The sequence below is a fragment of the Sinocyclocheilus rhinocerous genome, unplaced genomic scaffold, assembly GCF_001515625.1.
Source record: "Sinocyclocheilus rhinocerous isolate Xijiao unplaced genomic scaffold, SAMN03320098_v1.1 scaffold795, whole genome shotgun sequence".
Taxonomy (NCBI): domain Eukaryota; kingdom Metazoa; phylum Chordata; class Actinopteri; order Cypriniformes; family Cyprinidae; genus Sinocyclocheilus; species Sinocyclocheilus rhinocerous.
In genome coordinates, this window is record NW_015630361.1 from 117,870 (window position 1) to 143,490 (window position 25,621).

The window sequence follows — 25,621 nt, forward strand, 5'->3', positions numbered from 1 at the left end:
CCAAACAGAAAAACTTATCGGCCGATGCCGATATTTGAAAAATGGCAAATATCGGCCGAGATATATCGGCCAATATTTGGCATTTTTCAAATATCGGCATCGGCCAAACAGAAAAACTTATCGGCCGATGCCGATATTTGAAAAAAGCCAAATATCGGCCGATATATCAGCATTGGCGATATATCGGTCGAGCACTAGAAATGACGCTCTCTCTCTCTGCAGTGGCACCAATCCCGAGTTCAGGCTCCGGTTCCCAGATCACACGCTCCAACAGCATCCCGGCGAATGACATGGGCTACGAGCTGTACGGCACATCTCCTCTGGGCAGCTCTCTGTCTCTGGCCGACCGACCAAAGAGCATGATGAGATCCGGATCCTTCAGAGAGCCGAGTGAAGACGGTGAGCCATGGAGAATGTTCAGGAACCTGCTCTAACCTAGCCTACTCCTTGATTTGATGCAACATACTTAAATGCTTTATTTTGCTAGTGTTCAAATGCAGATAACAACTCAGACTAACCTTAATGTGTTATCTGATGCTTTTCATGGAGAGTAGAGAGTTTTAATATAACTATAACTTTTCTGTCTTTTAGCGTTTTCTGGTTCAAGAATTTGATGTAGTTTGATCTCATTTTTACTGATAGCTCAATAGCAGTATTGTTTTAGTATTACTTATAACTTTTTTAGTATTTATTCATATTTGAATTAGCTTTTATTTTTAGAATTTAGATTTTTTTTTTTATTGCAGTTCTAGTTTAGTTTAATATTTTTCATACTTAAACTACGGCTACAATTTATTTTAAGGTGTCCTTGTTGCAGTGTAGTTCTACATTTAAGTACTGAGTAATAGTAATTAACTATAATCTTAAATGTTTCTATTTAACTTAATTTTTTTCCAGTTCATTTTAGTAGTTCAAATTAAAGTTAGTTAGTTGCCAAAGAATTATTTAGTTGTTTTTTAGGTTTTTCATTGGATATTTGTATTTGTATTTCATTTCAGCTTTAATTTCAATTGGTGAAAAAACTTTTTAGTCAACAACACTGCTTCATGGCCAAAGAAGATATCTAATAAATACTTGAAAATGAAATGGAGACTTAGCCTATTTCCTATCGTAATGCACATTCCTTGTCTTATTTTGTATAATTCATCAGTGCATGTTATTCTATTCAGCAATCAGGTATAGACGGACATCAGTCAAGTCACTACCTATCTTTTCATGTTAAATATCTTTATTCTTTATTATCTTTATTTCATTTAGAAATAGACCATATTATACAAATAAAATTGGTTGCAAGCAGTTTCTTGTTGACTTCAGTTATAAAGCAAAATACAGCTATGAAACTATGGCTCTATCCTGTATTTGTGTGTAATTTTGCTCTCTTTCTCTCAGTTCATGGATCTGTGCTGTCTCTGGCCTCAAATGCCTCATCCAACTATTCGTCGGTGAGTAGAAACTGATGTAGCATGTTAAAATTCGGTTGGTTTCTGTATTTGAATGGTTTTTGTATATGATTGACACTGAATAGAACACAGAATCTGCTACAGTCGGCTCTTTATTTCCTGAAATTTCTCTTAACAACCAGCCTTTTTTCTCTGTTTCCTGTCCTTGCTCGCTCTTTCTTGGTCTTTATCACCATTTCTGTATCACACACTCTAAGACTGAAGAGAGAATGCAAGGAGAGGTAAGAATTTTCTCATGACAGCTTGTCAGCTTCTCTTTATCCTTTACTTCCTCTTATATTCTGCTATTGCTCAAGAAAAAACAAAACATTCATATTCACTTTTGATAGCAACTCATTCTGCACGATAAATGACACCTAAACAACCAACTATAGTTATTTTTTATGTGACATCATTGCTACTCTAATTGCATTATAGTTAAATGTTAAACCAATTGCTGACCTGTGTTTTGAAAATACCTTGGATTTTTAATGTTTCTAACTCATTCTACCATCTCAGCAAATCCGGATACTGAGGCGTGAGCTGGAGTCATCTCACGATAAAGTGACCAGTCTGACCAACCAACTCTCAGCAAATGTACGTGCAAAACACCACTGCATATTCACAACTGCAGATTTAAAATTGTTACTTTATTGGTATTATTTTAGAGTGATGCATTTCATAATTTCACAATTCATAATTGCATATTACCGTATTGGCCCGAATATAAGACGACCCTGATTATAAATTAATCACATTTCATCATTTTATTTTGTTATTTTGATTGTTTTGATTTAATATTTGTTATTTAATTGTATATCATACAAATTGCATGTTTGTGTCATAGTAGCTATAAGCAAAAGTCTTCATACTTAAAAGTCCATAATATGTTGTCAGAGACACACACGGTCACGTCTATGCCTTCGCCAGCATTTCTACATTCTGACACTTTTCTCAACTTTTCAGTCATCATTGCTTGTTTCCCAGGATTATTAATTAAATAATGAGTGTTACCATGTAATGTTGATTATTGTAATTTACAATATTTCTAGTGTTTTAAATCCAGATCACTTCTCACTGCAAGTTCCCACTAACCCCAGCTGCCTTCAGCTCACCCTGCACTGATCTGCTGCTTCAACACAGCTGGCTTCAGCAATACACTCGCACACTGTGATGACTGTCGAGTCTGGATGGGATTAGATTTCCCAGAGGAGTTTGTGTGATTCGGACAGTATTAAATGGCACCTATTATGTAAAATTCACTTTTGCATGTTGTTTGAAAAAAAAATGTGTGTTGGCAGTGTGTGTACAGTACACAACCACCCTATAATGATAAAAATCCACCCGCTCCTTTTTTTCAATCCCCATAAATTATAAGCAGTGTCTCTGTTTGCAGAATCCATAAAATGTGATGTCACATTTTACAGGCCCCGCCCACGGCTGTTCACGGACACTGCCGTATTAGCAGTGAGCCACACACAATCCACCATGTTTATCTCCACACTAGAGCATTTAAAAGCAGCCTTCAAATAAGAAAAATGTCTTCTTATTAAAGCTACAGAAGTTATTCAATCAAGAGCAGTGAGTGATTTTCTGCTTTTATTTTATTGTTTGGGTCATATTATCAGCATAGACGGCAGTATCTAATATAAACATACGATTTCTTTCCCAGCTGTTTATGTTCACAGACATAACTGACTGTGTTTTTGTAACTTATGTGTGTTTTTAACAAACTTGTATGTATTTGACAGTTTAAGCGCAATAAGACATGAAAGATAACTTAGTTTAGCAGTCACATGCCGTGTGACAGCCGCTTTCTGTGCGTGTGCTTCGGATGTGTGCGCTTAGAAAACACTATATCAGAAGTTTAAACTAATGCGGCTTTAAAACGCATGATTTCAGCATGATAGACATGATAATCAAAACCAAACAGATGTTTTTTGGCAGAGTATCTGAGACGAGCTGTAAAGGCACAGCCCTATTCTGAAAAAGGGGGCGGGGAGAACGAAAACAGTGTGTTTCTGCTTCCACTCAAAATAGGCATTTTCAGAATGATACTGTATAATAAATGATCTGTGGGGTGTTTTGAGCTGGAACTTCAAAGACACATTCTGGGGACACCTGAGACTTATATTACATCTTGTAAAAAGGAGCATAATAGGTGCCCTTTAAAATCACTAATTCTATAAAACACAATTTTACCTAATCACCTCAGGGAAAAGTATTCCTGTCTGAGTAGGGATCTACAGTACAGTGTGTTTTATATGGGTGGAAACAAAAGTGCCCTCATAATCATCTCCAGGGGGCTTTAATGAAACATTTTAATTTCTGATGCTGATCCCAGTGCATATATGAATGTGTGTGTGTGTGTGTGTGTGTGTGTATGGGATGGGATGGAGGGTTGTGACCCTATAGTCCTAACAGCACTGTCTCTCTCTCCCTGGCTGATGCCCTGTCCCGGCCTCTGATGACTGACTGCTGCCTGGGGTTGCTGGCTGTTGCAGGCAGGCCAGGTTTGTTGGACTGTCACTCGCAGCCCCGTCCGTCGCTGTTGCATGTGTCCCCCCGCCCTCAGTGTGGCGCTGACTGATGATGTGGAGTGGAAGTCATTTATGTTTGCTCTGTGGCTTTCAGGTGTCATCTGGCTGGGTGTTGATGATGTCATAGAGTTGATGTTGGGTGCTGTATGAGGGAACCACAAATGCAAACACTGACGTAGTTGTGAATGTGCACTAATTGAGGATTGCTTTTTTATCTGAACAAACCCTTAGCCCAAATTACTTAATTCTGTGTGTAACTTGTATCGCAAAATTTGTGCTTTGCCCTGGAAACCACCCAAAACAACTTAGCAACTACCCAAAACATCCTTGACACACTTGCACTCCCATAGCAACCACCCTAGCAACTCCTTAACAACCACCAAGAACACCCTACCAACCATGTAACAACAGCCATAGCAGCCAATCCGAACACCATAGGAACTACATAGGAACGTGATAAAAACACTTTAGCAAATGCATAGCAACACTACTGTATCAACTACTGAGAATACCAACGCAACACCCTAGCAACCACCCAAAGCCATTGAAATATCATAGCAACCACCTTAGTAACTACCTAGCAACCACCCAAAACACATTTGAAACCACTTAGCAATCGCAAAGAAACCTGCTGGAATCATCCACAACATCCAAACAACCACTTAGCAACCCCTGAGCTGGCAGTAAACACATAACCCTAGTAACCACATAGCAATGCCTTGGCAACTATCCATAACACCCTAACAACCACTTAGAACACCCTAGAAACTCCATGGCAAATCCAATGTACTGATAAACACTAAGAACACCTTAGCAACCGCATATAAATGCCCTAGCAACCACTCAGAACACCCTAGCAGCTGCATAGTAATGTTATTAAAAACATTCAGAACACTTTAGCAAATGCATAGGAAAACACTAATGCACTAGAAACCACATTACAATGACCTGGCAACCATCCATCGCACCCTAGAAAATGCATAACAAACCTTTAGCAACATTCTGCAGCAACTGCCTAGCAACACACTAAATAATCACTCTATAAAAACTTTAGCAACCACATAGAAACACCCTGACAAGCACTGAGAACACGCCTCTGGAAACCACCTAGCAACACACCAATAATCATTCAGAACACCTTAGCAACCACTGAGAACACACTTCTGGAAACCACCTAGCAACACACCAATAACTGCTCCGATCACCTTAGCAACCACATAGGAAAACCCTGGCAACCACTGAGAATACAGGTACACCTTTGGAAACCAACTAGCAACACACCAGTAACCGCTTAGAACACCTTAGCAACCAAATAAAAACACCCTGGCAACCACTGAGAAAACACTTCTGGAAACCACCTAGCAACACGCAAATAACCACTCAGGACACCTTAGCAACCACATAGAAACACTCTGGCAACCACCCACAGCAGCCTAGCTTCACGGTGGCGTTTTTCTTCAGGGAATGTGTGTGTAGTTGCGTATGTGATGCACTAGCATGCTCTGCTGGAGTCACAATGAGTAGCATGATGGATATTGTATTTTTGATCAGGTTTATTCCATCATCTCTCTTTCACACACACTCTCTCCAGTAGTGTGTGTGTCGTCACATGGCAACCTCATGGTTTTGTCCTTTCCAGCCTGCAGCTCGTCCTCTGTTCACCCTCCATTCATCCATCCATTCATCCATTTCCACAGCTGTTCTCGATTCCCGTCCTTTCCCGTCGCTCTTTCCCAGTCCAGATGGAGACACACATGAGAGTGTGTGTGTGTGTGTGTGTGTGTGTGTGTGTGTGTGTGTGTGTAATGATCAAATATGATCAAAGACTATAGAAAGGGACTTTGATATGATGCAGGGCAACAACTCCATAAATGCAGTTATGCCCTATAATTCAAGATATTTGGGCAAAAATGCTCCTGTATGAGTTTTTGTCTCATATTTAAATTATATCATATGACAAGCGACATTTGTCCCAAATTTGATTTTACACAAGACACTAACCTGCACCTATCTCTGTGTCTGCAGGCTAACCTGGTGGCGGCGTTTGAGCAGAGTCTGGCCCTCATGACGGCGCGCCTGCAGAGTCTGTCAGTCACTTCTGAGCAGAAGGTCAGTGTACAGAAACAACATGCTGCAGCTTTACATGTGTTAGATTTGACATTGTATTTGTGCATTTGCCTACTATATAAAAACTATTATTGAAATCATGACATTTAAAATATGTGCGTATGTATGTATTTATGTGTGTATGTATATATATATATATATATATATGTGTGTGTGTGTGTATACAGTATATTTACACATACATGTATAAAACACATAAATACAATTATTTAAAAAAAATTAATTAATGTATAAATATAATAGAATTTAATGTATACAAAAATGTTTTCAACATGAATAATCATCAGAAATGTTTCTTGAGCAAATCAGCATATCTGAATGATTTCTGAAGGATCATGTGACACTGAAGACTGGAGTAATGCTGAAAATTCAGATTTGATCACAGCAATAAATTACATTTTACAAAATATTCAAATGCAAATCAGTTATTTTAAATTTCATTCTTCTGGCTTCTTTCAAAAACTGGTTATACGCAAATTGACTGTTATTAGAATTTTAAATACTAAACAGTTTAATCTGCGAAGTAATGTGAACACTGTAAGTTTGGTTTCTGTGTACTTTCATCAGTAGTAAGTCACAGGGATGCACAAAACACACGAATGGCACCATTTCATTAAAACTGACACCAAAAACAGCCAGAAAAAGGCACTTGTGTTAGGTTTTAACAATGAAGTTTCATGGTTTGTTTGTGAAGAGTTTTCTTTTCAACAGTGGAATCAGATATGATCATGTTTTAACATTCGGTTATGTCTTCGGCTTATCATTTCAGGATTCTGAGCTGCTGGACATGAGGGAAACCATAGAAGTCCTAAAGGTCAAGAACACAGAAGCCCAGTCCATCATTCAAGGGGCCCTCAATGTCCCCGAAACCACACCCAGAGGTTTTTTTTTTAATATGTACATTTATTCCTTTTTGTGCATAAGGCTTTCTTCATGGTTTTTAGACTTTTTTTTAGACTTGATGGAAGTGCGTGCTAAATGAACACTGATTTCCCCCTCAGAGCTGCAGATCGACCGGCAGAACTCGTCAGAGAGCATCTCCAGTCTGAACAGCATCACCAGTCACTCCAGCGCCGGCAGCCTGAAGGAACAGGAGGCCAAGAAGAAGAAGAAGAAGAGCTGGGTGAGGATGGGAACAGTTTTAGATGGTTTAATCTTGGGTTCAGGCTGGTCCAGGCTGCTCGTTTAGCTGATCTAATATGTGTAATGTAGATGGTCTGTTTCAGTGTTGTGATTAAGTATGACTGTGATCTCTTCCCTACGCTTCCCTGCTCCCTATTTCACAGGTCTATGAGGTGAGTCGTTTTCCCAGCCCATCCGCATCCATAACAATCACAGCATACTTGAAACTTCTGAAGAAACAATCAATATCTTCTTTGCCATTATATTATGTGGTCAAAAAGTCTCAGCAAATTAAAATTGTACAGTATAGTCTGAAATGGATGCTTTCAGCTTTAGAAGCTGATGCATTTCAAGGATGAATTTGTGTTTTAGTAGTATGCAATGCAATATACTGTACAATATATTAATAGACATATTGACTGAAAAATTAATGTAACACATGATGTTCCAGGTGTCCTATTACTCTCCATCATTTCATGCATGCTTTAACTGTTTGATATGTGCTTTGTGATTAATACTGTCATAACTAATGCCTGAGATAAGCATTATATTATGAAACTTTACAGGGTGAGCACCTTATTTAATTTAACGTGTTAATTAACTATTTTTGATATACTATTATAGTATTTCTTAATTTTTGAATTAGCATTTGTTGTTATACTTTTCAGTTAATTTAATTTATAATTAATTTCTTATTTTATTTTATTTTAGTAATTTTGTTATGTGCCTTTCTCATTTTTATTAGTTGTTGGGGTTTTTATATTTCTATATAGCTTTAATTTATTATTATTTCAGTGTTATTTTTAGGGTTTTAATACTTCAACTTATTCAGTTTCTTTCAGTTAACTGCCAAAGCAACATGTCCAATTTTATTTTAAGTTTAAATTTCATTTAATGTTTATATTTTATTTTATATTTCATATATTATCTATATATTATATATTTTCATTCGTTACATTGTACTACCAATGCTAATTGAATGCTTTGCTTGAAAATTATGAAGCTTGTTGGATCATTTTAGCTACAATTCATTGTTAAGATGTGCCATCACAAACACATCAAATCATACTGTGTATGCCTCCACTGTGATTGTGTTTTGCTGTTTGCTGCCATTATGAATCCAAACCATTTATACTAACACTGTGAATTCATACTTGTTTGTAAGACTCTCAATATGAAGTAGTCTTTAGTTGAGCGTTGACCCTCATTTCTGCTCTACATATAGCTGAGGAGCTCCTTCAACAAGGCCTTCAGTAAAAAGGGATCCAAAGCACCATACGCAGATATAGAGGAGATCGCAACGCCGGTCACATCCGCCCCATCTTCACCCAAAATCCAACATCATGTGGATAACGCCTCCGCAAAGGCCTCGACTTCAACATCGGGGTAGGAAATGCAATTGTTTATGTTCTTCACAAGATGATTTGAATTATTCAGCGTCCACCTTTCATGGTTGTATGTTTGATGTTGGTATTTACGGCAGATCGTGCGAGGGCCGTGAGGACACTGAGCACGAAGAGAAAGGGGTGTCAGAGTTACGCTCGGAACTGTGGGAGAAAGAGCGCAAGCTGACGGACATCCGTTTGGAGGCGCTGAGCTCCGCCCATCAGCTGGAGCAGCTGCAGGAGGCCATGACCAACATGCAGGTGTGTGTGTGTGTGTTTGAGAGACACTGTACAGGTGAATACAAATTCATGAGCGGGCTTATATTTGACTGTAAAACTGATTTCACGCCTCAGATTTTGATTGGTCGTCTACATGAGGGTTTTGTGAAATTGCTTTTGGCTGCAAATAAAAATATGTAAAATTAAATTAACTACTAATAATAATAATTTTCAATTATAATGAATATATTTAAATGTATTATTATTGTTATTATTATTATATTGGTGTACTGGTTAGTTATTAATAAAAATAATAATAAATAAATAAGTGCTATATTTAAATATATTATTATTATATTAATATGTACAATTTAATTAATAGTAACAGTAATCAAAAAATTATTTAAAATTCTTCTGTATGTGTTTAAAATTATTACTTTTGTTATTGTTATTATTTAGGTGTACTGGTTAGTTATTAATAAGGCACACTGGTTAATAATAATAATAAAACTGACATTAAATGTGTAATACTTAAATGGGTTTCTTCATTTAAATCCCTTAACAAATGCATTGACAGATGACGGTGGAAAACCTGAAGGCGGAGAATGACCAGCTGAAGACGAGCGGCCCCTCCTCCAGACCGCCGAGCTCCACCTCCCAGTCCTCTGGGCTCGGTTCATTGGGCGTCTCATCACCACGGCAATCGGTGTCATCTTTCAGCAAAACCGGCATGGGACAAAATGAGCCTTACCCAGGTCACACATTTACACACGGAGATTTCATGCATAAAATGTGGAGATCTCACATCCAAACGCTCTTGAATTCTACACTTTCTCACTGTAGTTTCTGTTCGTCTCTCACAGATGTCTTTCAAAGCCCCACCACGACATTGCAGAAGGACGAAAGTCTCGTCAGAGTGTTGGTTCGCATACCCAATCAGCACCTATTCAAAGACGTGAGTGCTTTACACCACCATCTTCATCCTGATGAGTCAGCTGATCAAACGGATAGTTCTGATTCTAAACTCTGACTTGTATTATTTTTATTCAGTATATTATATATTATATATATTAGCCTATTTATAAATATTTTGAATTAGCTTTTATTTTTATATTTTACATATATTACATTTACATATTATACTCCAACTTAAAATTATTTTATTTCAGTTACTCGTCAAGACTGTTTTTAAGTTTTTTTTTATTTAATATTTGTTTTATTTCAGCTATATTTAAGTTAACAAAAATATTATTAAATTATACCGTTTTATATTTTTTTATTTATATTGTTGTTTGTTATATTTGTAATATTTTAAAATAATCTTTAATAAAACAAAGAAAATATTACTATTTAATAATTACTTTTTTATATTTAAAAATTAAAATGAATATTGAATGTAATTAAAAAATATATATATTGAATAATTAATAATTAATTGTAATTTATATGTTGTTTCACAACTACAAAAAACCTGATCTACTTTAAATTTTTAAAGCTCATTTGAAAGTGTCTCATTCATAGGAGGTGAAACAGCTGGAGTTTTTCATTGGTACGGTTAAAATCAGCGGACGGACCGAGTGGTTTTCTCTGGACTCTGTAGTTATCCAGGCTTTTAAAGTAAGTGCCCTCTGCAGTCTTCTGAGGGACAGAAACATCCACACATTTAGACACAAAATAAATCACACTTTGAGAATGTGCTGTCACCGTGTGCCTGTAGGAGTATTTAGCGGTGTTGGAGCCCGGCTCCAGTCTCGGTCTCTCTCAGGACTCCATCTACAGCTACAGCTTAAGCCATGTGAAGAGGGTTCTGGGAGCGCAGCCGCCCGAGACGCCTCCTGTGCGCCTCTACAGCAAAGGCTCCTCCTGCATCAGCGTGACACTGAAAGGTCAGTGTGTTGAGGCTGCTGGATAACAGTGGAACCGTACATGTACATGTCCAACTCTAATCTTGTACTGTAGGTATGAGTCACCTCAAGCCATACACTTAATACTGTTTAATGAACACAACTGAAATGTGAACATGTCATGTACATCATCAATTTTATTATTAATATTACTTTTACATATTTTATATTATTTTTTTTTTATTATTATATTATTTTTATTTCTATATTTTACATTAAATAAATGCTTAATTGTGGACAATATTATGCTTTATTTCCCGCATCTGAAATTCCTTCCTTTTGCAGTTACAATTTCTAACAGCGCTCAAACACTTTCAAGTTGTTTTACTGTCCGTAAGCTAGTAAATGCTCTTGACACAATTTTTCAGTATTTTTCCATATAAACTGTAAGCCATTATTTTCAGATTTCCATCTTCAATAACCATCAACAAACAATGCTAACACCCACAGGCAGCGCTGCAGTGTGAATGAGGTATTTTCATAACTCAGATCCCCAGAGAAGAGCAATATAGCGCTAATGTTTCTGACTGTAACGGCAGCCAGCAGGAGGTGTGATTAAACAGCAGATCCACAATCCCATCATTCCTGAGCTCTCAGTCTGATATATGACCCAGGGAATCGGGGCCGTTACCCAGACTCCTCTGAGCTTGGTCTAGGTGTTATTTTAAGCACAGGCTGCAATTCAGAGTTGTTTATTGAGGTGGTGTGATGCTATAGACCACCCAGACTAAAGAAAACACACTCATTTGCCTATTCTCTCTCTCTCGAAGAAGAAGAAAATGTGTTCCCTCTTTTCTGGGTGTAATTTCTTCCTGTACTGCATTTAAAAAATACTTTACATACACTCTTAAGATTTAAAAAATAGCCTACATCTTTAATCAGAAGCATTAAAACATGTCTTACAGATTAGTAGTTTAATTATAATTATCAGTCTGAATAGGGTGACATTATAAGCATATAATGCAATGGTGTATTTTTTCCCATTGATACTGTACATTTAACTATTATTTCTATTGGACATTATATTGTTTTGATGCTTGATATCACTTGTGAAATTGAAAACAGCATGCAAAATATTTGATTGATCAAGAATCAATCAAAAAATATAATTATGATAATCAACATAGCAGCTATAATAATAAAAAAGTGGTTATTTGTTTGAGCCAAAAGGTTCCTTGATTTTTACAGTGGATAAAATTGTATTTATATTTATATACATTGTGGTTATTTCTAATATAGATTTAATAATATAAATTTAAGCATAAAAATTATATCTTTAAAGCTTGTTAATATTCCTACACACATATATATATATAGGGGTTATTCTACTACTGTATATTAAAAAGTCACAATAAACCTAGCTTACTATTGAAACTCAGCAAAGTGCTTGTAAATGTCAGTCATTTGTTGCTTTGGATAAAAGCATCTATAAGACTAGTTAATGTAAATGTATCGTAAAACATGTTATCTGTATTGTACTGTTTCCCCTGAATGCAGGACTGAAGGAGAAGTGTGTGGACGTTCTGGTGTTTGAGTCGCTCATCCCCAAGCCCATGATGCAGCATTACATCAGTCTGCTGCTCAAGCACCGGCGCTTGATCTTATCGGGCCCCAGCGGCACAGGGAAGACCTACCTCACCAACCGCCTCGCCGAGTACCTGGTGGAGCGCAGCGCTCGAGAGGTTACACCCGCCATCACCACCACCTTCAACATGCACCGCCAGTCCTGCAAGGTACACAGACAAGATATTCACATTCAGAGGTCTTATTTTTATTAGATTAGAACACAACTTGAACTGAATTGAGCTGGATAACGGCTCTTTGATCTTCTGTAGAGCTTTTTTACAGCTGAAATTGAAGTCATTTTACAACTGATGAACTTTGATGACACTGTTATTGAACTAAATTGAATCAACATTGAACTAAATTGAGCTGAATAATGAAAAGCTTTATATTTCAGATAAATGCTTGTTCTTTTGAACTGTGTTTATCGTAGAATCCTGAAAAAAGTTTTCAGCATCAATAATAATCACAAATGTTTCTTAAGCAACAAAATAGCTTATTAGAAGGATCATGTGACACTTAAGACTGGAGTAATGATGCTGAAAATTCAGTGTTGCGTCACAGGAATAAATTACAATTAAAAATATATTCAAATGCAAAACAGTTATTTGAAATTGTAAAAATATTTCACAATATTACTGTTTTTGCTGTATTTTGGATAAAATAAATGCAGGCTTGGTGAGCAGATGTCATTTATAATTATATTAAAAACACAAATATTAATATATTTTGTAATATACATAAATAACAAAACACTTAAACCATAATGAACCCCTGTCTAGCTCTTGAAACGTGCCTTTGTGAGTAGTGAGACTTACAGTATGATTAAAATTATAGCTATTGTTTCATAATTGATGAACTTTGCAGAATTGACAGTGTTATTGAACTAAATTAAATTAACACTGAACTGAATTGAGCTGCAAAATCACACTGTTGTCTTCTGTAGAGCTGAATATTGTGCCAATTTCTATTATTAGAAGACATTATTATAAAAGTTATTATAAAGATAGATTATTATAAAGATATAATTTTTTTAATGAGCAATACACAATTGTCATAATGAATAAATGAATTGGTAAATGAATTATGACACTGTTGTCTTCTGTACAGCTAATTTACAGCTGAAATTTATTTTATTAATTTTTTTTGCAATTAATAATTTTGTATTTTGCAAAATTGCCACTGTTATTTTCTTGTTTGTTACTGTGAATCTGCTTTAAAACAGTGTTGCATAAAGTGCTATATAAATAAATGTGATTCGACTTGACCTGACGTAACCTCTGACTGTGTGTTTGTCTTTTTATCCCAACAGGACCTCCAGCTCTATCTGGCCAATCTGGCCAATCAGATCGATCGGGAGAGCAGCACAGCTGAGATCCCGTTGGTTGTCATCTTGGATGATGTGCATGATGCAACATCCCTCAGTGAACTTGTTAATGGTGCTTTAACCTGCAAATATCATAAATGGTGAGTCTAGGAAAGTCTACACCAAAAATGACAAGTGGGTTTCCCAGTCATCTTAAAGGTGTCAAGAGCTGTTTTGTTTTCTTTCTCAGTCCATATATAATAGGGACAACCAATCAGCCAGTGAAGATGACCCCTAACCATGACCTACACCTCAGCTTCAGGTTGGTCAGTGCTAACATACACAAGGTCCTTTTAGCTTCCTGTCGAGTGTCAGTGAGGAACAGCTGGGACGTGTTGCCCCTCCTGCTTTTGTTTTCATTGTCGCTTTGGGTGACACTAACATGTGCTTGCCTTTTCACTCCCTATATATTGCAAAAGGATGCCTAATTTTCATATTTTATAGTGTTAAAATTTACTGTATGGCCTAACTCACGTTTTCAACAAATAATGACAAACCACAGTTCTAAGCATAGAAGTGCTAGTTTTCGCTTGTCTCTTTTTTCAAACATAAAATATAACAAATATCAAATAATGTCACTATAAATAAAAGTTACATGTCCATTTGGTCATTTATTTGACAAATAGTCATGATAAGCAGGGTAATATACAGTCAGCTGGTCATTATTACAAAAAAAAAAAGCTCTTCAGGATAATATAAGACCTTCATCAATGTGTTTGGGGTTTATTTTTACACAATGACTGGCTGACTGTACATTAACTTTTATACAGTATTTTTACACACACATTTATGATATAATAGGGTTTAATGTTAGCAAAAGAGATATACACAGATTTGTTGAAATGAATATTGTTTGTGAAATATTTACTCAAACAATTTAAATGTAATTTATTCCTGTGATCAAATCATCATCAGTCTTCAGTGTCACATGATCCTTCAGAAATCATTCTAATATGCTGATTTGTTGCTTAAGAAGCGTTTCTTCTTTTTGGTGAAAACAGTTGCTCTTTACTGTTTTTGTGGACATCTCAGTTTTTCAGGATTTTGTGATGAATAGAAAGTACAAAAGAACAGCATTTACTTACAATAGAATTTTTTTGGCACATTATAAATGCCTTTACTCTCACTTTTCATCAATTTAATGCATCCTTGCTGGATAAAACTATTAATTAAATAAAAAATGCTGACCCCAAACTTTTTGAATGGTCCTCTATTTATCAGTTTTCATATTTGTTTTACCATGTTTCCTTTATACAGGATGGTGATGTTTTCCAATAACGTCGAACCAGCAAACGGATTCCTGGTACGTTACCTGCACAGAAAGCTAATGGAGGCTGAAGATCCCAGGAGTGTGAAGAATGAAGATCTGCTGCGGGTGCTGGACTGGGTGCCCGGACTCTGGTACCACCTTCACACCTTCCTGGAGAAACACAGCACCTCTGACAAATCATCATCAGTCTTCAGTGTCACATGATCCTTCAGAAATCATTCTAATATGCTGATTTGTTGCTTAAAAGCGTTTCTTCTTTTTGTTGAAAACAGTTGCTCTTTACTGTTTTTGTGGACATCTCAGTTTTTCAGGATTTTGTGATGAATAGAAAGTACAAAAGAACAGCATTTACTTACAATTGAATTTTTTTGGCACATTATAAATGCCTTTACTCTCACTTTTCATCAATTTAATGCATCCTTGCTGGATAAAACTATTAATTAAATAAAAAATGCTGACCCCAAACTTTTTGAATGGTCCTCTATTTATCAGTTTTCATATTTGTTTTACCATGTTTCCTTTATACAGGATGGTGATGTTTTCCAATAACGTCGAACCAGCAAACGGATTCCTGGTACGTTACCTGCACAGAAAGCTAATGGAGGCTGAAGATCCCAGGAGTGTGAAGAATGAAGATCTGCTGCGGGTGCTGGACTGGGTGCCCGGACTCTGGTACCACCTTCACACCTTCCTGGAGAAACACAGCACCTCTGATTTCCTCATTGGTAATTTTAATTTTTTACATCGGCACCATATTGGATGAGAATGAGGAGGCAATTTTTTAAATAACCAGCTTGATGTGCCTAATTCAGGGAGTATTTCATCTATGTGTGTCCAATCTGTGTTGCCGTAGGTCCCTGCTTCTTCTTGTCCTGTCCAGTAACTGTAGAGGAATTCCGCACGTGGTTTATCGATCTTTGGAATCACTCAATCATCCCGTACCTGCAGGAAGGAGCCAAAGATGGCCTTAAGGTGGGTCAAAGTATCCCAAACTTGAAGATAAATTTAACCTGTCGGTCAGAATGCCGCTTCCTAACTGTTCAAGTGAGCAGTTTTTGGTTGAATCAGTGTAAATATGTGTGTCTGCAGGTTCACGGGCAGAAGTCGGTGTGGGAGGATCCGGTGGAGTGGGTCAGAGGATCTCTGCCCTGGCCGTCTGCTCAGCAAGACCAGGCCAAACTCTTCCACCTGCCTCCCCCGAGCACAGGCCCCTGCAGCCCCAGCCAGCCAGGAGACGATCGGCCACATAAAGAGACGCCGCCCAGCTCCATCGAGTCAGATCCACTGGTCAGTGTGTACACACAGTATATAATAAATATACACAGTACACATATATTATTTAAACAAAGACTTTTATTTTGGATGCGATTAATCTCGATTAATCGTTTGACAGCACTAACATTTATATATATATATATATATATATATATACATATATATAAAAACTGCAAAGATTATGGTGTGATATTAAACATATATGAAGGGCCAAAGTAATTATATGAAATCTGAATATATATATATATACACAGTGCCTTGCGAAAGTTTTCATACCCTTTCATTTTTGTCACGTTTTGTTATGTTGCTGCCTTATGTTAAATTGCTTTAAATTACTTTTTTTCCCACATCATTCTACACTCCATACACCATAATGGCAAAGCAAAAAAACAGGCTTTTAACATCTTTGCAAATTTATTAAAAATAAAAAACTTAAATGATTCCATTGCATAAGTATTCAAACCCTTATCTGGGACAAGTTGAAATTTAGCTCAGGAGCATTCATATTGCTTGTAGATGTTACTACACTTCGAGTGAAGTTAACCTGTGGCAAGTTCAATTGAATGGGTATGATTTGGAAAGGCGCACGACTTAATAAAAGGTCTAACAGCTAAAAATACATATCAGAGCAAAAACTAAGCCCTGAGGTCAAAAGAACTGCCTGTAGAGCTCAGAAACAGGATTGCATCAAACCACACATCTGGGGAAGAGTTCAGAAAAAATTCTGCTGCATTGAAGGTTCACAGAATCACGTAGCCTCCATTATCCATAATGGAAGACATTTGGAACAACTAGAACTCTTCCTAGAGCTGGCCTCCTGGCCAAACTGAGGGCTTTGTCTATACTGGTGACCAAGAAGCTGATGGTCACTCTTGTTGAGCTCCATGATCATATATGCAGATGGGAGAAACCTAGAGAAGGACAAACACCACTGCAACACTCCACCGATCTGGGCTTTATGGCGGTGTGGCCAAACTCAATCCTCTCTTCAGTGAAGACACAAAAAAGCATCTAAAAGACCCTCAGACTGTGAGAATCAAGATTCTCTGGTCTGATGAACCTCAATTCCAAGCATCATGTTTGAAGGAAACCAGGCACTGCTCATCACCTGCAGAGTAGCATCCCAAAAGTAAAGTGTGCTGGTAGCAGCCTCATGCTGTGGGGCTGTTTTTCAATGGCAGGGACTGAGGGACACATCAGAGTAGAAGAAAAGCTCAATGCACCAAAATACTAAGATAGCCTTAAAGAAATCCCAGTCCAGAGCATTCAGAACCTCAGACTGGGCAGAAGGTTCACCTTCCAACAGGACAACGACCCTAAGCACACAGCAAGTCTCAAATAAAATAAATAACTCAATTATAGACAACTCTGTGAATGTCCTTGAGTGGCTCAGCCCGAGACTGGGCTTGAACCCAATCAAATATTTCTGGAGAAACCTGAGAATGTGAGTCTGCCCCATCCAACCTGACAGAGCTTGAGAGGTGAAGAAGTGAGGTGAAGAATGGCAGATAATTGCCAAATGATAATGTGCAAATCTTGACGCATCATACCCAAAAGGACTTGAGACTGTAAAGGTGCTTCAGCTAAGTACTGAGTTAATACTTATGCAATGTACTTATTTCAGTTTTTTTACTTCTAATAAACTTACGAAGATGTGACAGTTCTGTTCTTGCGTTGTCATTATGGTGTATGGAGTGTAGATTGATGTGGAAAAAAATTAATAGCAAGCAGTTTAACATAAGGCTGCAACATAACAAAACGTGAAATAAACTAACTGTAAATATTCAGATTTACATTTATGTTCATATTTGTATCTGTACTTAATATGAAGCAATTCGTTCTTGACAATTTTAATAGACTTTACTAATTAAAATTTGATGTATTTTTTATAACATAAACATTTTTATCAGAACACAAGTATTTTTGTGGTGACATTGGAAATCTAAATTTAATATAAAGCTTTTTTTTTCACAGGCAAAAAAATACAACTATATGAGTTATATAGTATAATTAACTTTAATATATGCACAATTCAAACCTTTGTTCGTTCCTTAGTGGATAAACATTCATTAAAACGAGTTAGTACTAAATATATATTTAATGGCTTCCCCATATCAGTGCACAAGAGAAATATCTCATTATTTTCTCGTTCCTGTAATCTCTGCTCCTTTCCCAGATGGCTATGCTGTTAAAACTACAAGAGGCTGCCAATTACATCGAGTCACCAGAGAAAGAAACCGATCCAAAACTCCCTCCTCTCTGAACATCTCCATCTCTCCTGCCGCCCATGTCCAGGTCCAAACTCCGTCACCTGCAGATGACACTGTACTGTTACTATAAATGCTGTTAGTGCATTTCACCCACTCTTTTATTATAATATTCATCCCACCTTGTTTATTTCAGTGGAATGTCCCTTACAGAAAAGTACTGTGGTAATACCGTGGTACCCTCTCATATGGGTAGTTGACTTGTTCTGCAGTATGACATGCTATACGACCATTTTAAACAGCATTTTGCTCTTTTAAAGTTATTATGCATGCTGCATGCATACTAATGAATGAGCTCCTATGAATCGTAAGACTACATAGGGTATTTGTACTTGTAAAAATGGATTTGTTGCACCTCAGGACCTTTAAAATGAACTAGTGACGGCAAAAATAGTGGTTAAAATGGTAGAAAAACTTCAGGAAGAAATGGTGACCCATTACAGCACATAAAACGTCTCAGGTTACATATGTAACCATGGTTCCCTGAGTAGGGAACGAGACACTGCATCCTCTAGTATCCGCGATCTCTATCTTTCTGTCGTCGCTCGGCTCAGCTAATGTCTGTCCTGCGCTCTCTCCTCCACATCATGAGTAGACACGCCCCTTACTGCTCACGACGAGGTGTTCCCCATAGCGACCCCTAGAGGACGCAGTTCGAAGTTCCCATGAAAGGGAACTACACTTTTCTGTATACGTTCATTTATTTAAACCTTTACAAAATAGTTGAAATATTGGTGGTGATCCTTAAAACTATCCATATACCGTGGTGCTGAGTAAATAACATGGTATTATCATGGTAATACCACCACAGCTGGTTCATCCATGGTGATTTTTTGTTTTTACCATGGTACTTTTATGTAAGGGCTTGCAAAAACAATATTTTGTCATGAAATGTAACTCTTTCTCCTAAAACAAATGATGAAAAGGATCGTTTTATAGCACTTCTATCTGCATATTTCTGTTTACGGATGCTTTAGTACGTTTGTAATTCTCTTTGCTGTAACTTTTACTGTTCCACTGCTGCCCGTATTAACAACTCAACGATACAGGTGCTAAAATCGCTAGTGTGCGCGCGTTACTTCATCTCGTGGTAATGAATAAGAGCCAACATGGGAGATACTGGGAAATCTTATGTCTCACTTAATAATGTAACACTTTACAGGCCACTTTAGCCTATGCTGCTTTTTGTACGCTTCATTTCTTTTGAATATGGCCACAGCATAAGCTAGTTTAACCCCAGAAACACTTATGCAGACTGCATTACACCTTCTTCCTCTTTCTAACACAGTGAATGCCTTACAACAGATTCTAAGTGTGCTATCATGTTCCCTTTTCACTCTGTAGGGGGCAGAGTTAAGCAAAGTTCAGAAATGAACTTTCATGAAATGAATCTGAATTAAATCGGAAACGAACAGAATCCGTGTATCATTCGATCATTCGTTTTTTGATTTAATATTGAAAGTAGAAAAATGCTCCTTTTTCGTTTTTTTGTTTTTTTCCAAAAAACCAGGATGTCGGATTGGATTTTGATTTCAAATAAAAGTGAGAGGAATTTACTGAATTGCAATTCAAAAAAAATCTTGATGGATTGTGGTTTGTAGAAAACAGTTGAATGATAATTTCAACTTTAAAACTGTAATGTAGTATTAAACATGCAGTCTTTGAATTTCATTCCATTCTAATTCTAATTCCTAAAACTTAAATTGAAAGTATGATTCTGCATCCTGTTTCAAAAGGCGCTTAACCCTGATCAACTGAAGCTTGTGTTTCCTCAAAAGTTCCCACAGTACACTAAAGCACCTCAGTAACACGCTGTAAAGATAATTTGCATTCGGAGAGACGTCCCGACCACAAACTGACCATTTTTGTGCACTTCGATTTACTGTAATGATACTGTAGAGACGTTTTACTTGGCTTTGACACTGATCTCAGCTCAGGGGTTTGGTTATCTCAGGCCTCTAATTAGATTCAATACAGCTACTTTCTCAGTTACTGCTCTCTTTGTAGCAAATGGTGCAAATGTAGAAAACCAAATACTCAGTGCTTTATTCAGTATGAGCCTTTTATTTGAAGTACTAGAGATGATCACCCCAATAAAGTGCACACGGATGCGAAGACGAAGATTATGTTTGATTATTTGGTGCTATTCTGTATAACTATTGGAAAACATGACTTGGGTTAGCAAAAATCTCACTTGACATCCAATAGCCTTAGTCTTGTGGCATTTAAGGGCATCTTTAGGTACAACCAAGTATTTATACAATCCTTCTAGTTGTAGTTTTAGAGCTGTAAGCATCAAGTTTCTTTAGACGTAGTTTAAACATCGCACTAAAAGTCCACTTCAAAGTAAATCAACCTCCTAATGGTAGTCTAAAAACATATCAAACCGCACAGCATTTCTCTGAAGCTTACGATGAATATCAAAGTCGGCAGTTCTGTTGAGCACTAACGAGAGTAGTGTACACTACATCCATACGTCCTCAGCGCTCACACAGAAGAGGATTCGCTCACAGAAAGCAGTGGTGGACCAGTAATTTCCCATCTCTGTACCTGAAACTAGTATCCAAACATACATGTACTGTAGGTAAAATCTAGGCTATTAAAGTTAAAATCTAACTCGTTCCTTTCTATTCATCTATACTGCATTATCATTACTCTACACAGTGTAAATATGATTTTGTAGTTCCTTCTCCAAGAAATGAGGGATTGTGGAGTTTATTAGCCAAATAGAGAGAGACTCGTAATGTTCAAGATGGCAAAATGATTTAGTTATTTTAGCCTCCTTCAGTTGCGCTGCTGCTGCTTCAAGTCTAATGTGTGACTTTTATATTTGATTACATTCCAGGCATAAGACAGTGTGTCAATGGCTTTTGTTGCTTATCTGCTGAAGATCCTAGTTGGCCATTTGCAGTTTCATTTTATATCAATAAATGCTACTGCAACAAAATATTACATTTCATAACCGCAGCATGTCGGTGAATTACCACTGATATTGAATCTGGATCAGCAAATAAAGCTAATCATTGAGGGAATAAATCTCATTCCGTTTTTACGTGAGTGGTTTCATTGTCAGCAGCTATTCTTTGTTTTAAAAAGACGTTTATTAGTGTGACTAAAGCCGCTGTACACTGTCTGCATCATGTTCCTGGTTATTGTGCCTGTGACTGTGTGATAGCTGTGCTGTGTTGTGCAAAGTCCCATTTAATGCGACAATTCAGCAACTTTTTACCGTCTACTTTGTCTGTCCTGGAATGGTAGCGACAGCACATGGATGGTGACTGGTAAAAATGGATTTTTACATTGATTTCACTGTCTCTGTCGCTCATAAGCTTTGGTTTGTGTCTGCTTCTGTTGCTGTTTTCACTCTTTAATGCACCTTTTTATGTGGACTATATTGTTGCAATAATTTGTCATGTGTGTTAAACAGAGTCAGGAACTCTATTGATAAAGACTTCGGGTGATTGTATGCCTTGATGGGGCTGTCTTGAGGTCAGGGTCAAGTGAATGAGAACCTACAGTATATCAGGTGGTGTGGTTTTATGTAAAGTATTTCAAAGAGGACCAATGAAAAATATAAAGATAATATTACAGATACAAAGTGGTGAGAAGTTGCTGAATAGTCCCTTCACTTCATGCAATGCTTGATATTGATTCGAAAGTCCAATACTATTGCATAAAAGGTAATATGACGGTAGAAGATGTAAGTTACAATATGCAATGGGTTTCTAAATGTCGTAAACGCATGTTACCTTAGTGTGAAGCAGAATTACGGATGTGTTCTACCTAATTCGGGGTCATATAAAAGGAATGATATTAGTTTCTTTTTGTTGTAATGTTCCCCCAAATGATTGTTTGTATGACTTCATTTCCATTTTGTACAGAACGTTATAAATGTAAACATTGTACATAGCGTGGCCCTGCATTTGCAACAACAATCATTTAAGAAAAAAACATAATGTCATTAAGAAATGTGGTTTGTAAGGAAGACGTGTGCTTTTGTTACCGATGGAGTGGCCCAGTACACAAAAACTGGCATGCTTCGGATGTTCGTAATATGACCACCAAGACGTTGTCCATCTGTCATAATAAAACCACAACGTTCGTTAACTGTGTTCTTTGTTGTGTCTTATGTTTTCACGTGCTTTGAAGTATGCGGAGTAAAAATGTGTTTAGTGTTAACTTTTAAACTACCTTTGTTCCTTACCTTAAACATGAAGGCTTATGTAATTTGTGGAATTAAATCAGTTTAGTATGTACTTAATTTTCTGCAAAATATAATTTTTATTATTTGTAATCTACCGTTTGCCATTACTAGTCTTCCTTGTGCAATTTATGTAGGCTACTTAATTGTATTTGTTTCCCAAATGACGCACTATACACTATGCACTTATGCATTGTGTACTTATTCACTATGTACTCAACCATGTAGTGTATGAATTATATAAGGTTACTTTGTCATTCATAAACTGAGTCTGATAGCCCCTCCCTCTTCACTACATAGGCTAATTAAAGCTGCTACAGTTGAGTGCATGAAGTGTTCAACATTCCACACTTCAGGTGCATCCCAAATCACGTAGGCTACTTAAGCACTATTCTATGACGTTTTGTAGTATAAATAGTGTGAGTATTGTGTTTACGCTGAAAATTCCAAAAAGAAAAATTGCACTTTAAATACCTGGATGATGCACTTAAATAAGTAATAAAGTGTGGAATGTTGAACACTTCATGCACTCAACTGTAGCAGCTTTAATTAGGTAGCAAAGGGGGAGGGGCTACTTTATATAATTCATACACTATATGGTTGAGTACATAGTTTATAAGTGCAGTTTTCGGTTATTTAAGTGCATCATCCGGGTATTTAAAGGCACAATATGTACGTTTTTTTATTAAAATATCCAAAAACCACTAGAACAGTGTTATATATTTTGCTGACTGGTGTACTTACATTATCCCAAATGTTTCGAAGAATGTTTAAATCCAGAGAAATAAGCAGTTTTAACTAGTGACACGGACCGTGTCCATAGTGTCATTGTGTCGCCTGCCAAAGGTACTGAGTGTGTACGGAGACCCCAAACTAAATGCATTGATCTTAAAAAGTGCATTCTAAATGGATACTTTTATTGGATTAATATCTTTAAGAAAGAGCATAGATTTTCTTAAAAGAGTCAAATCAGTCATATTTAAGTCCAAAATTGTAAGAAAAAAAATAAATTATGATTTGCATAAATAATAATGAGAATAATCCAGTCATGATGATGAATCCTGATTTAAATCAGCATTAATGAAATTGATTACAGCAAATATTGCTATGAAGTACATTCAAGTAGCCTACTACTTTATCATTTAAATATTTTACATATTTATGTGTAATAAGAATTAGAAGAAGAATTTGCTTAATTGTCATTACCACGCAAAGAAAAACCAAAAATAGTGTCATTTGCTTTATGCAAGATAGTTTCTTTTATCTTACAATGATTTGGAGAAATATGACCCTGCTTCTGTTAGATCCACTCTATCATTTGTAATAATAAATGCAAACAAACAAACAGACACTATTAACACTTATGTCATTTAATAATTACCTCCTAATGCATGATAACTTCGTGTGCATTGCTACTGGAGCCAAGAACTCTTGGTAGGCTAGCTACTTGGAAAACATCTGACTACAGCTGATGGTTTAAAAAAAAAACACAAGTGAGCATTTACACCTGTTAACCTCTCCTGGCTTCTACACTAAACTGATCATACCAGCTGTTCGCCCTGACCTACTCGACGCCTATTCTGCAACTTTTGCTCTACTTCAAGTGTGCATTTGATTTCCAGGAAAAAAAAAAATTAAACTATCATTCATTTATTTCTTTATTTTGCCTTTTTGGATTAAAATGCATTTTTCAAAAATACCATGGTAGCCATAGTTTCCACAAAAATATCATATTACGGCCTGTAGTGAAAAGTACTGTAGCAGTACTATGGTACAATGAAGATACTCATGATGCACCATTTCATTAACATGTTACTCCAAGGTATTTTAAAGAACACCATGTCCATGTAGTAATTTTTGGTACTTTTTGTCATTGAATGTTATGTTATAGTACTTTTCTCCTTGTGCTTACTAAAATAAAATGTTGTAATGTGTCAAAAATGTAACGGGTAGCAGAAAGATTTTTAAATTGTTAACCTATTAATTTATGATTTACAGTGGTGGTATTTTCTTGGAAACTGTGGTTAACAAGGTGAAATGCAGTCAAAGAAAAGGAGTTTTTTTTTTTTTTAATTGATACAAAATTGTTTTGGTGTCTGCAGAACATAAATCTTAACATGAGCTTCTACAGAAGCCCAATTCCTTAATCTTTCACTATAATGTGCGATCATTCATGATAATCTGTTCTGCTCTCTAACAAAAGCAAAGCATGCCGTTCACCACCTGTGCAATTATTATTTTAACACCAGCTATATCCACTGAGACCTTATAAGCCAGAGGTATTTAGAGCTTGTGGCAAACGCAGACAACTCTATTTACAGTCCCACAGAGAGCTTTAACACAATGCATGAAGAAAATAATAAATATTTAACTATGATGTTTTAATTATTTAGCCCAGTCTTTTGCAGTCACAAGGTAAGTGCGTAATTAAGGGGAATTCTTTAGTGATTGTTGGTTTTAGAAATATACACAAAAAATATACACATACACAAAATGGATGAATATAAATGATATTATTTTGTGTACAGCTTATATGCTATCACTAAATAATTTCATTTCTTACTGTTTAAACAAGGTTAAATATACTAAAATGAGCTTGAAACAGATAATGTGCACATTCATCCAGTCTGATTCCATTATCTGTGAATGCCAGGAATCGCAAAATGACCAAATATTGTTTGACGTATCGATGTGTACTTGTTTCTGTTTTTAAAAATATATTCTGTGCATGCAAATCAAGCCCTTAAATATTTGGTCCATTCTAACATTTTACTAACATTTAGAAATGATTTGCTGGCCACATCGCATAAGAAGCCGCTGCAAACGCTGCTGAGGCCCCGCTAATAGTAATAGCAGTGCTAAGCCAATGGTAAACAGCTACTGTAAATTTATTTGATACACTGCATTTGCACAGTACTGAAAAAGTCAGTCAACATGGAAGAC

The 25,621-nt window shown here is 36.5% G+C and overlaps 1 protein-coding gene across 1 annotated transcript in view; it reads left to right on the plus strand.

Moving 5' to 3' along the window:
- LOC107740254 (neuron navigator 1-like) overlaps positions 1–18,651 on the plus strand; it is a 66,452-nt gene extending 47,801 nt beyond the window's left edge. Inside the window, exons 10-30 of the mRNA XM_016552616.1 lie at positions 223–399; positions 1,390–1,442; positions 1,658–1,681; positions 1,959–2,036; positions 6,005–6,088; positions 6,876–6,987; positions 7,108–7,229; positions 7,393–7,401; positions 8,454–8,614; positions 8,712–8,874; positions 9,410–9,587; positions 9,696–9,787; positions 10,354–10,449; positions 10,550–10,718; positions 12,234–12,469; positions 13,612–13,766; positions 13,856–13,927; positions 15,464–15,660; positions 15,789–15,907; positions 16,025–16,222; positions 18,387–18,651. Coding sequence (XP_016408102.1) covers positions 223–399; positions 1,390–1,442; positions 1,658–1,681; positions 1,959–2,036; positions 6,005–6,088; positions 6,876–6,987; positions 7,108–7,229; positions 7,393–7,401; positions 8,454–8,614; positions 8,712–8,874; positions 9,410–9,587; positions 9,696–9,787; positions 10,354–10,449; positions 10,550–10,718; positions 12,234–12,469; positions 13,612–13,766; positions 13,856–13,927; positions 15,464–15,660; positions 15,789–15,907; positions 16,025–16,222; positions 18,387–18,473 — 2,582 coding nt within the window. The 3' untranslated portion in view covers positions 18,474–18,651. The remainder of the gene's footprint in view (positions 1–222; positions 400–1,389; positions 1,443–1,657; positions 1,682–1,958; positions 2,037–6,004; positions 6,089–6,875; positions 6,988–7,107; positions 7,230–7,392; positions 7,402–8,453; positions 8,615–8,711; positions 8,875–9,409; positions 9,588–9,695; positions 9,788–10,353; positions 10,450–10,549; positions 10,719–12,233; positions 12,470–13,611; positions 13,767–13,855; positions 13,928–15,463; positions 15,661–15,788; positions 15,908–16,024; positions 16,223–18,386) is intronic.
- The last annotated feature ends 6,970 nt before the right edge of the window (positions 18,652–25,621 follow it).